The following is a 13,470-nucleotide window of genomic DNA, read 5'->3' as shown; positions in this document are numbered from 1 at the left end:
TGATTGGGGGACCTAAAGCACTGAAAGTGTGTGACAGGTGTCACTTTTTGAGACTTAGCTCAAAAAGGGCATTAACCTTGAGATGCCTCTGCAGGCAGAGATGCCCTGTCGGTGTCTTCAGAGAGTACCCATCTCTTAAACACTCCAAAGTGTAGCAGAAGAGAACTGGGTTTTTGTCCCCAGGGTGGGAAGTCTAAGTCCTTCTGATCTGCCTTACTCCAACGCCCTCCGAGGTCAACCTAGATCCCTAGAGACTGGGATGAGCCCAGGGGTTATGTCCCAGACCAGAGACCCAGCTGACACTTTCAGCGAAGGGTGTAGACAGGGAAGGACAGGGTCCTAAGGCAAAGGACATGAGGAGGGATGTCCCTAAGTGCCGGCCTGGGGGTCCCCAGCACTGGGCGCAGAGCCCACCCACCTTGCCGGTAAGATCGTAGTTCGGACTGAAGGGCGGGGAGCGCTCAGGGGCTTCGCCATCCCCAGCGGTAGCAGCTCCTGGTGTGCCAGTCATGTCCCCGGACAGTCAGAGGTGAGTCGGGCTCGATGCAAGTAAGGGAGAGCGCGGAACCGCCCTGCCTTAGGCTCCGCCCACTCCTCCCTCATCCACCAACGGGCTCGGACCCTGATAGACTCCTCCCTCAGTCCCGCCATCCCCTCGACGACGCCTGCCGCCAGGACGTCTGAGACTCGCAGAATCACGCCGGAGGGACTGGCAGTCCCCCTGAGAGACATTAGCCTAGTTTAGTGCTCTTACAGCGCGGAATGAGTCCTGGTACAGAACCAGTCCATTAAGGTCGCAGTGGCGGGGTTAGGTTGCCATCGAGGCAGCGGACCCGGGAGACCCAGCTGCCTGCGGAAGGTATGGAGCTTGGTTTCCTACTGCGGCCGTGTAGAGCGGCCAGCAGGGCGCGCCGGAGCTCCAGCCAGCTGACAGTCCCGTACTTACCTGTTTGAAAGAAGCTGGGGACGTCCCTGAGCAGTGTTTGACAGGAAGCTGCATTCTGAGGCTAGCACTCAAGCAGTTCTGGCTTTGGTGATGGACCTCAGCGCATCTGGGTCTACTTTCGCTCACCGACACTCACCTTGGAGCTCACTGACCATCTGGGGGGCTCCTGGGTGGTGCTAACACTTTGAGCCCTTTGCCGCATTTCTCCCTTAACATTTGTTGGTCTAAGCCCCTAATGTCCCACCAGGGGAATGCGGGCTTTTGAAGCCCATCTTTCCAAGGGAACAAGGTAGGGCCAGCATTATTCAGATCAGGCCTAGGCCTAGCCACTGAGTGGGTGCCACATGAATTCATGAAGTCGTGGGTCATTTTGAGCCGTTTTCCAGTACAGCCCAGGAGTCCAGCAGCAGCTGATGACAGGGGATATGGAGAGTCTGGGGTTGGACATACCAGAGCTCAGCGAGTGGCTTGTGGGCTCACCTTTCAATATCCCAACGTTGTATAGATGTGAACAAGATGGGGGACAGGGTGCGGGGTGCAGGAAGGGGGATGGGCTCCTCAACTTTTTAGGTGAGGACAGCGAGGTCTGTCTTTTGGGTGACTATGACTTGGGAACTGACCGTGTGTATCAGCAGGAACTATTTCATGACAGCTGAGAAGGAGAGCCCAGAACCCGGACGGAGGTGACTTTGTCGAGGTGGGAATTGGAAAGAGGTAGTGACTTGCCGCCCTTTGCTCACCTTCCCCTGAAAACAAAGGTTATCGGATACATCCCCCAAGAGATGTGCTGAAGCCCCAGGCACTGGTATCCAGAATGTGTGTGACCTTCCTTGGCAACAGGAAGATTAGAGATGTAGGTATGAATTGGGTCGTACTAGAATAGGGGCCCTGGGCTGGTTAACATCGAGCATCAACTTGGCAGGCCCTAGAATCATGCCTTAGAGGTTTAAGTGAGGTGGGAAGACCCACTCCAGACAGAGGAGGGCGGCATGAAGAGGAAGTGATCACACCTCTCATTGTTCCCTGTTGCTTGTCTGTGGCTGCACTGCGAATCAGCTGTCTCAGGCTCCTGCTGCTGGGACTTCCCCACCATGCTGGACTAGAACCGCCAAACTTCCTTTCTCAACAAGCTGTTTTGTGTCAAGGTATTTTATCACAGCAACAGAAAAAGTAACTGAGACAAGCCCCTAACCCAGTGTGACTGTATTATGGGGAAAGACTTAAAGTCAATGGGAAGAAGACAGCCTCATGAAGACAGAGGCAGAGACAGGAATGTTTGACGACTCCAAGGAGCATGGACGGTCTATGCTCGGACATAACAGAAGTCGGGGAGCCTTGGTTTGGGACTTTGGTTTGTGGTGTTGGCTCCATATTATTTCGGAAGGAGGCAGAAGCTTCAGCGGTTGGGGCTTAGCTGGTATTAGGGATTGGTTCTAACGCTGTCTCAATTCAATTCAGCTCTCGAAGGCTGCAGTCCAGACGCTAAGGGTCTCCGCCCCCAGCTGAATTTGATTGGCAATAAAGAATTGCCGTACAGCCAATGGCTGGGCAGGTAGACTGAGGCGGGACCTGGGGATTTGCGAGGGTGAGGAACAAGGGAGGGAAAAAAGGAGAATCACGATGATTCGGAGGGAGATGGATCAGATTTAGAGCTGCAGAAGGAAAACCATCCGAAATGTAGGTGGAAAGAGACAGTGACCCCGTGGGAGGGGCTGCCCGGAAGGAACAGGGCAGCGAAGATCGAATATAGAATTAGAAGGTGTGTTCAGTCAGGAGTACCGGAGGGAAATGTAAGCTAGCTGGGCAGAGGCTTAGAACTTCCCAGCCTTTGAGCTAGTCAAGGCATATCAAAAACAAGCTTTTGTGTGTGTGTGTGTGTGTGTGTGTGTGTGTGTGTGTGTGTGTGTGTGTGTGAGCTAAATTTGCCCCTACAGCTGTAGATAAGCTACTGGTCTCAGGTTACACTCGCTTTAGAAGGATGGGTTTGGAGTGGAGCAAACCAGGCACCTCCAGAGACGACAGAGATAAAAAGCGTTCTTACAGAGAACCTGGGAGAGTTCCGTCCTTTTTCTGGGCAATGCTTGTTAGCATCTCTGGGTTACGCTCCTCGCACCTGCAGCAGGCAGGGGAGTATGGGTGAGCCATGCTTTGTCCCCTGAGATGCTGTAATATCCTGTGGTGTGTTCAATGGCAGTCCTGAGATAGACAGAAGCATGAGAGCCTTAAGGACCTTCAGAGTGGGGCTGTGTAGAAGAGACGCTCACGAAAGGGCGGGGAATCCTAAGATGTAGCCTTCAGAACAGAGGGAATGATCTAGAACACAACACTGAGGCTTTCTGACCTCTGCTCTGATGCTGTGTGTGTGCTCCGGCAGCCCGTGTCTCTCCCATAGCTGCTTACAGCTCGTGTCTCACCATAGTCACACACTCTGACACTGACACCACAGCACAGACATGCCTCGCATGCACACCTCCCGCAATCCCTTAACTACAAGCTTCATCCCACAAACACACTATATCACATGTCATGTAACATCTTAACACCCGTTTTCTGGCGTAGCACAAGCATACAATGTCTTACACGACTCCCAGACACAGACCTCACTTCGCTCCAAACAGAGGCATGTCTCTCAGCACACGGAAACCACAGACATAATTTGCATTACACCACGAACACATAAAACACATCAATGCCCACATGCCCTCAAATTGACCCCATAATTCACATCCTCAATCCCCCAATCACTCTCAAATATAAATCACTGTAAATTACCCAGCCTCTCTTATGCCCCCAGATGTGAAATGCATGTGTACACCACATCACCCTCTAATCAGAAACCTTTGCCCTACTGTGATATAGGATACTCACACAGCCTTCCTGATACAGGAAGGGCCAGTGACACAGGCACCTTTCCTGCCTATTTGGAGGAACACTGGGGTTCCTCCCATCATGCAGGTGACCTGAAGAAAATCACAGGGCTTTGAAGCACATAGCCTACTGACTGCAGAGTCCAGATGTGGAGGGGAGACTAGGGTAGAAGCTAGAGAAACAAAGTTGACACTCAGGTCTTGCAAACTGAGGTGTATAGATCACCCACAGCACAGATCCTAGGTTGTGTCAAAATGCTGACTCTGAGTCTCCATGATGATCTTACTCAAGCAGCCTCTGTGGGCTTTTATATAGGCCCCAGGAGTGTGGAGAGCCACAGGCCTCAATTGTGTGCTTCTTTGACCAGAAGATGGGGAGTTTAGACTTTTAACAGGCAATAGTGAGAAAGTGGGAAATAGGGAGGCTTTTAGAGATACATTTTGCAACATGGTTTAGGTAAAACTAGAGAGCCTTGGGAAAGTAAAGATCAGCTGTAACAAGGAAGATCTGACTTGCAGTGGGTCAGGGGTTGGTTGGAAAGGTTAATGTCTTGTGGTTTGAAAATGAAATGTCCTTGTATACGTTTCTTTTTAGAAAATATTCAGTGCCCAGCCACTGTGGCATTATTTTGGGAGATGGTAGAATTTTTAGGAGGTGAGACTTAGCTGGACAAAGTAGGCTACAGGTTAATACTTAAAAGTTAGGCTTGATCTCTCTCCCTGCTTCCTGTGTGCCAGGAGGTTAGTAGCTCTGATGTTCTGTTTGATTATGAACCCAGAATCCACAGAGCCAAGGACCATGACAGAAACTCTGAAATTATGAGTCAGAGTAAACCTTTCTTCAGTTGCTTATGGCAGCTTTTAAAGCTAAAGCACTGAAAAGTTGAGTGTATAGAATTGGTACCAGGAGTAGGGATGCTGCTTCAAATAACCTAACCATGAGGGCCTTCACCTTTTGGAACTGGATTGCAGGAGGAATTTGGAAAAGTTCGGAGATGTGGACTAGCAAAGGCCCTAGAGTGACCTCAGCAGGTGACTGTGGTGGGAGCATGAAAGACCAAAACGGTGATGAAGAGTGTAGACAATGAAGATGGCTCATGAGGTTTCAAATAGGAACAAGGATTTTGAGGGATTAGACTAGGAGCCATTCTTTTGACAGTCTTGCAAAGGACTTTGCCTGGTCTCTCAGACCTGAGGAGACTGCGTTTAAAAGTAGGAGACTAATTAACCACTGGAGGAAGTTCTGAGGTAGTTCAGTATCTAGGCTGTGGCATGGCTACTGCAACTGCTTTCAGCAAGGTTTACAGTGAGACTGAAGAGCATAAGGCTAAACAGAAAGTCTTGAAAAACTCACAGTTTGTGAGTCAGAAAATCCTGTACAAAATAGGGGCTAACAAAGGTAGGGCTTCCAGAGAGACTGGTACACCAAAAGATGGGAGGTCTGACTAATATCTCCATGAATTCCAATGATGTCACTACCTCATTAAACCCAGCAATAGGACTCTGCATCCAATGTGACAAAAATTTTGTGAGATAGAATTTGGGGAAAACCAGAATTTGAGAGGTGTTAGCTCCATGCCTGAGAGGCCATAGACCTGGAATTTTCTCCGTGAAGGCAAGTCCATTCTGTGTCTCCATTCCTGTCTTCATGCCCAGGATGCATCCAGCCTTCTGAGCAGGGACAGCAGGAGCTTGGTGGCCTCTTCTGCCTCAATTATCAGCAAAAGTCTGATGTCCAAGCCCAGAGCCAGGACATCTTACGTGCTTTAAAAAAAAAAATCTCATAGTTGTGGCTTGAGATGGCTCAGTGGTTAAGAGCATTGGCTGTGCTTCCAGAGGACCTGGGTTCAATTCCCATCATCTACTTGGAAGCTCACAAGTGCCTATAACTAGAGTTCCAGGGGGATCAATGCCTTCTTCTGGCTTCCACGGGCCCTAAGCACACAGGTGGTACACAGATACACGCACAGGCAAAACAACCATACACATAAAGAATAATAATAAAAATTTAAAATATATCACTGAGTGATCTTATACCCAGCATCTCTAGGACTGGTACAAGAAGAACAGCCGAAGTCCTTCAGATCCTTGCCCAGGAGGATGTGGGAGAGTAGGTGCTGTGCAAAGATCTAGCGGTTTTGGGCAGGGGGATGGACCAGGAGAGAGAGGAGGGTCCCCGGCACTAAAGAGAACTGTACAGAAGTGAATAGGCATTATCACAATCATATTTCCTCCATGTGGTTCCTGCCCACTGTTGCTGGTGGGTATTTCCCTGGATTTGGGTCCCAGATGCAGAACGTGGTTTTGCTTGTTTGAGGTTCAAGGTCCTGCTCTTGACCTAAGTGTCCTCAGACTCAAGCTGTTGGGGTGTATATCAGAATTTCCAGATTCCCGACCTGTTGTGGTAAAAATTAAAAGAATAGGCGCCACCAGTTCCTGCACGTCACTGCTCTATGCTGGGCCCCTGGTACTCTCGGACCAGGGCATTTGCTCCCTGGTGTAAGTTCTGGCACTGTAGGGCCATATAGAACTAACATTAATTTATCTCAACAACAGCTGGTTCCACTGTGGCACCACGCCATGTTAGCCTAGCTGTCTTTTAGCTCCAGCGGTCTCTCCACTCCTATTGTTAGTCACCCTGGCCAGTCCTGGCCAACTGGGAACTCTCTGGTTCCAGCCACCCACCCGGTAAAATCAAGACTCAACAAATTGTAACCCAACAATCAGATTTACATGTTAAATTCTCAATCCACAATACACCCACAGAATAAATTCACTGCCAGTTAATAAAGACAGAAACCGCCTACCTAGACAAGATAAAAATGACCTCGACCACCTGGGTCGGAATCACCTCCCTCTGTTGTCTCCATCTTGACTCCCTCGCTTCTCCTCCTCCCTCCTTCCCAGACCTTTTCTCTGCCTACCCTTCTTTCTCATCCAATGCTAAGCTTCGCCTTACCCTGGGCCTGCCTTGCTGCATGAAGACATCATCCTACACGGATCACCTACTCTCTGCTTTCCAAAGTCAGGAGCAAGGGTAGGTGACAAGATGTAGGTGTGACTGGGAGGGACGAGGGACAGCAGCTAGAGGAGGCCATCCTGGCACAAAGACACACATCTCACTTCCAGACAGGCTGACCCAGAGCTTTAGGCATTGTCCAAATAGCCTGGGTCGTCTGGGACTTGTACCTACCTCCTTCCGTCTTCCTCCTAGAGAAGCTGAAGCTCAACTCGTCTGGTTTTGGGAGCGCTTGGGTGTTGATGTTTCAAGACAGATTCTAGGCTCTCCCTTCCCATTTACCTCCTGAGCAGTTATCTGTATCTGTGTCCAGTCTAGACCCGTGCTTTCTTCCCTATGCTCCCTTGGGAAAGCCTTTTTTGCGTTTCCTCCCTCTCTTCCCACCAACGTAGATATTGTGTCCCAACCCCTCAGCCCCCGTGTTTTGGTTTGTCTAGGGGTTTTCAAACTCCTATACGGTCCAAGACCTGCTCTCCCGGTCTCTGCAACACTAGGATTCTGGGGACCAAGCATCGTGAGAAAGGCCTTGTGGGGGGCCTTTCCAAGAATTCAGGGGGATCAGGGAATATCTGCAGGCATGGGAAGTCAGGGAGGCGAGGGTGTATGGCAGAGCTGGACTGCTAGTCTGTGGCAAACTGTGGGGGAACCCACTTTCTAACCGGACCCCACCCGCGCGCTCACACTTGGGTGCTGCGTCCCAGGAGAGAGCAAATGTTAAAAACCAGACTTCAGTCCTTGCTTGCCGACTTCCACCCCGTGTGGCCATGCTGAGTTTGCACCTTCTGTAAAGTCATTTGTCTTAGCCCTTGCAGAGACACCCCTTTGCTGCCGTGGGGTTGAGCTGAGCAGCTACACCCAGATACCCCTAAATTGTCTTTAGACTTAAAGTGGAATGGGGCCTCTACACCACCTAAGGCCAAAGCCCAACCCCTTCCAGTCCCCATCAACTTGCATCTCTAGGGATAGTCTGCTGATTCTTCTGAAGGCCTCACCTGTTTCTGGCTGACACCCTGGCACGAGTGCAGAGGCTCAGCCTTGGCAGGGGCAATGAGTACTTACTGTGAATCCAATGCCCACGGTGGCTGAGAAGGACCCGGGGATGAACTTCCCCTGGTCGAACTGAACCAGTAGAGATGTCTTCCCAACGCCACTGTCACCAACCAGAATGGTCTGAAAAAGCAGCAATAGAGACAGAAGGTTTCAGGTGGACTAGTTGTGACTGCAGGAGGTAACTCTTTCTGTACACACGAATATACACACATGACACTCCTACACATATGCATGTACATACACACATGCACACCACACACACAACACATCTACACATGTACATATGCACACATATGTACACATACCACACACACACCACACATCTATCTACACAGGTACATACACACACATGCATACACACCACACACATATGCATGTACATACATACACATCACACACCACAATCTACACGTGACATACACGCTTACACACATACCTCGCATCACACACATGTGCATGTACATACCCACACATTACACATCTACACATGTACATACACACATATGCACACCACACGCACACCTGCACATGTGCATGTACATACACACAAATGCACACATACCACACACACTCATACATATATAGTACACAAACACAGACAATACATGAGTATGAAAATTACAGATGTGCACGTGTATATAGTACACAGAGATAAACTAACAGACAGGCATGCATACATACATACATACATACATACTACATGAACACATCTAGAAATATAAAAGCACACAGATAGGGCTGACAAGGTGGCTCAGCAGGTAAGGATGACTGCCACCAAGTCCAGTAACAGCCTGAGTTCAATCCCTGATACCTACCTGGTAGAAAGAGAGGCACGCCCCAGCAAGATGTCCTTGGACCTCCACATGCACATTGTGGCATGTGCCCCAAGGGGTAACACACACACAAAATCTCACAAATAAACACAAGCCCACTATACAGACAGAGGCACTTAGACCTAGATGTACATACACGTAAATACATGCACACACACACACGCACACACACACACTCACACTCACATTCACACATATATATGCATGTGCACACCCCCCCACCTCCTGATTTTTTTTATTGAAGTTTTAGAGGAAAACTACCCAAACCAAGTCCATGAGCACCTGAGATGCCAAAGCCTTCTGATTCCCTCCCATCCCCAGGTTTATCTGACCTGGAGGCCCTGGGATCTTCCGACCTCCATTATTGCTGTGTTTGCACTAGGTCAAATGGCCCACGGACAGGCCTGAGACAAAGGCAGAGCATGGCAGGGCCACTGTGTCTGTCCTGTTCTTCAGGGACACTAGACTCCTCTAACAGCTGACTGCAGCTTGAGGAGCCCTACCCCTGGGATTCTGACCCCTGTCAGAGTTGGACACTTCCCTGGCTCCCCACCTCCTACCTTGCTTTTCATGTAGGCATTTCCCTCAATAAAATCCTTGCATGTTTCATTTCATTTTGGTGTCTGAATCTTGGAAGACCAGATAATATGACGGATCTTCCATGTGGGCTGGTCCAAAAAGACCCAGGTTTGGAAAGCAAGATCAGGATGCCTAGGGTGAGCCTTAGGGATATTTCACAGCTGTCCCTGGGACAAAGCCTTGGAGTGGGCAGCATCCCAGAGAGAGGAGAATTTTAGGAAACATGACAGAGGCCACTCTCCCTCGGGAGGTTGGTACTGAGAGGAAGCAGGGCGAGAATCAGCCTGGAAACTTGGGCAACATGTTTGGAAGGGAATCAATCATAAGCCACAGCACAGAAGCATCCATGAACTATGAGGGGCTCTCAGTGCAGGGATGAAGGATGGATAAGAAGACAAAGGCCTTGATCTCAAGGTGTGCAGTGACCTCTTTCTAGCAATGACCACTGGAGGCTGTTGGAAGGCTCAAGAGAGGCACACTTCATTTGCATTCACAAAAACACGAAAGCAGAGACTTCCAGAGTCTGACCCCCTAGTCCTGGGGTCAGGTCTAGGCACCCTAGTCACTTTGGGGGCTATAACTGGCATGGAAGGAAATCAGTATTAGACTAGGTTGAACACAACGTCGTCTGTGTAGTGTTGACCTTGGATGTCCCCACTATGCCTCTTCAGTCTCTACCAGTCAAATGACATTCGGCTGGGCTTTCATTTCCTCCTGGGTTAAAGAACACCATTTTCTTGCTATGAATAGTGGCTTTGTTAATTTGCATCTCACATTAAACTTCCCCAGGTTTCAAGATGTGCTTCCTAGAGAGAAGAGTCTAGAAGAGCCTGTGTGCCCTGGTTCACTCCCTAGAAGACATGATGGACTCAATCCTTTCTCCTTATGCCCCGTTTCCTTTGCAGGGTGAAGAAGCCCGTGTCTTCATTCACCCGCTCTGACAGCAGTCCTGTCTTGGGACCTGTGTGACTTGGTGGGGACTGGAATTCAGCTCCTTCAGACCCAAACTGAACTCAGCCTTGGGGCAGGGTCTGCTCTCAGTTGGTCTTTTTAGCATCAAAAAATCTACGGCTGGACCTGGAGCGGTGCTTCAGCAATTAAAAGCACACGCAAGGCAGCTCGCAACCGTCCATAACCTAGCGCCAGGGGATCATCAACAACAAGCATGGTTGATTACTTTCCCTTAAGCCCAGAACCTTCCTTAGCCCTGTTAATCTAGATCAGAATGTTATTATGGCTGGGCAGTGGTGGTGCGCAGTTTTAATCCCAGCACTTGGGAGACAGAGGCAGGAGGATCTCTGTGAGTGCGAGGCCCCTGCTCTACAGAGCGAGCTCCAGGACGACCAGGCTTACACAGTGAAATGCTGTGTCAAAAAGGCAAAAAAACAAACAAAAGGAAACAAACCAAAACCCAAAAAGTCATTACACTTTATTTATCTATTTATTTAGTGTGTGCATGTGTGTGTGTGTGTGTGTGTGTGTGTGTGTGTGTGTGTACCTGCACATACTCTGATGCGTGTGTGTGGAGGTCACAGAAACTGGCAGGTGTTGTTTTTCTTGTTCCAGCCTGTGGATGCCATTGCTCCTTCTGCTATTTTTTTCTCTGAGGTGTCAGTCTTGGTAGCAAACACCTTCGCCTGCTGGGCCATCTCTCTGGCCTCCTTTGCCCAGAACTTTTTTTTTTTTACTATGATTTCTTTCTTTCAGAGCACTTCTGAAAAATTAAATAATTAAGTTAATGAAGCTGGGCCAGCAGGATGGCTCAGTGGCTAAACTGCTTGCCTTGCAAACCTGAGAAGCCAAATTTGATTCCTGGAATCCCTGGAAAGGTAGGAGAACCGACTCTGTACTCTGATCTCCACATGTGTGCCTGAACACACACACACACACACACACACACACACACACACACACACACACACACACACACATCATGCTCATACACATACACTACTACTAAATAACAAAAAGTTAATGATTCCCAGTTCTGTCTGCATTTCCTCCCTTTCTCCTTCTCTTCTTCTTTTAGAAAGCGTCTCATGTGTCTCAGGTGGCTTTGGATTCCGATCCTCCTGCCTCTGCCTTCCAAGCTGGAGTTGCAGGTGTGCACTACCATGGGCTGGGTTACTTGTCTTAAGTCATTTTATTAATGTCTGCCTTCATGTCCTTTTACAAAGGGGGTATGAGGTGGTTTATAACCGGCTCACATGTGCCGAAGGGTGGTTAAGATAGTGTCTGAGAAAAGGCACAGAACACAGAGGAAAGGTGAGAGACAGAGAGGGAGAGAGGGGGAGAGAGAGAGAGAGAGAGAGAGAGAGAGAGAGAGAGAGAGAGAGAGAGAAAGAGAGAGAGACAGAGACAGAGACAACACATAGAGAGAGACACACACAGAGACAGATACAGGCACAGAGAGACAGAGTCAGAGACAACAAAGAGAGAGAGACACAGACAGAGAGACAGAGACAGAAAGAGACACAGAGACACAGAGACAACACACAGAAAGAGAGAGACAGACAGACACAGATGACACAGGGAGACAGAGACAACAGAGAGAGAGAGACAGAGAGACAGATTCAACACACAGAGAGACAGAGACAGAGACAGAGACAGACAGACAGAGACAGACACAGGGAGACAGAGACAGAGACAACAGAGAGAGACAGAGAGAGACAGAGACAGACAGACAGACAACACACAGAGAGACAGAGACAGACAGAGACAGAGACAGACAGACAGAGACAACAGAGAGAGAGAGAGACAGAGAGAGACAGAGAGAGAGATCCAGGATCAGATGACCATCACTGCATTTGGGCATTACATTTGGTTTCACTTTCCTGGGTGTCAAGACAAAATGGGGAACCAGATATTTTTCTGTGGTAGTTGTATGACAAAGTCTCTCTGACCAGTGACTCTCTCCAGACATGTGACAATAAAGAGTCATCCTCAGTGACAATGCAAGCAACAGTCTTTTTGCCCGAGATGCAAAGCTTTTTTATTTTTAGCTCCTGTATGGCAGGCCTTTCTAAGGCCAGAGCCCTACAGTAAATCGCAGTGCAGTAGCGGCCGCCCTGTGCCCTGGACCAACACTGAGTGCTGCTATCTTGGACTCCATCACTCAGAGGCAATATTTAGAGACTAGGTGAATGGGTGGCCCTCTAGGCTCCTAATGTGGCTTCTAATGATCTCCTTAACCAGACAGAACTTCAGATGCCATCAAGATCACTTCATCTGGGGCCAGGGATGTGGCTTAGTGGTAGAGTGCTTGCCTATCATGCGGGACGCACCGCCCAGCAGGAGGATAAGAAGTTCAAAGTCCCACCATCTACATAGTGAGATCAAGGCCAGCCTAGGAACACCAGAATTGTAAACAAACAGACACCCAAGAAAAACCCACAAAACAAGATCATCAACACATCTAGCTGGGTCCACACCCAGCTAAAAATCCCATCATCTCAGTGCTTGGGAGGCAAAACCGTAAAGATAAGGAGTTCAAGGTTATCGTGGGCTACATGTCAAGGTCAAGAAGACTAGCCTATGCTATAGGATACCCTGTTTCAACAAAACAGAGCATAAACAAACCCAGAAACAAACAACAAGTACTACACACAAATCCCAGATGTTCAGTCATCTGGTGCTCCCGAGACATTTTTGTACGACCCGACAGACTGAAAGTTAGCATTCTTCACAGCGTAAAGAGCTCTCAGAGTGAGAACACAACAGGAAAGTGAGCAAAGCCTGTGAACAGGCATGTATAGTGTGTGTGTGTGTGTGTGTGTGTGTGTGTGTGTGTGTGGGTGTGTGTGCACGTGTGTGTATGTGTATGTACATGGGAAGTTTTATGTGTCACTACAGCTAGACAATGGCTCCAGTTTTTTCAGCCCCATCTCGCATCTCGATTACCAAATTGCTTCACAGGATCCTTGATCTGGGTCACCTTTCCATACAGCTGACTTGAAGTCTAATAATTTGTGTGGTTCTCAAGTGCATAATTAAATGACTCTAAAAGCAAAGCCTGTTTCCTTTGGGTGAGAAGGACTTTTTTTTCTTTTTCTTTTTTCTTTTTTTTTGGAGCTGGGGACCGAACCCAGGTCCTTGCGCTTGCTAGGCAAGCTCTCTACCACTGAGCTAAATCCCCAACCCCGAGGAGGACTTTTTACTTCAAGATTGTAGTATCTT

The 13,470-nt window shown here is 48.8% G+C and overlaps 1 protein-coding gene across 4 annotated transcripts in view; it reads right to left on the bottom strand.

Annotated features, from left to right (window-relative positions):
- Rab37 (RAB37, member RAS oncogene family) overlaps positions 1–13,470 on the bottom strand; it is a 67,082-nt gene that overhangs the window by 7,548 nt on the left and 46,064 nt on the right. For 2 of the 4 annotated variants that reach the window (NM_001430326.1, NM_001430328.1), the window contains 1 exon segment: positions 7,892–8,002. In NM_001430326.1, coding sequence (NP_001417255.1) covers positions 7,892–8,002 — 111 coding nt within the window. 4 annotated transcript variants of the gene reach the window in all.

The sequence above is a fragment of the Rattus norvegicus genome, chromosome 10 (genome assembly GCF_021556685.1).
Source record: "Rattus norvegicus strain SHRSP/BbbUtx chromosome 10, alternate assembly SHRSP_T2T, whole genome shotgun sequence".
NCBI classification, from domain to species: Eukaryota; Metazoa; Chordata; class Mammalia; order Rodentia; family Muridae; genus Rattus; species Rattus norvegicus.
The sequence above is the reverse complement of the archived record's forward strand: the minus strand, read 5'-3'. Positions and strand labels throughout refer to the sequence as shown.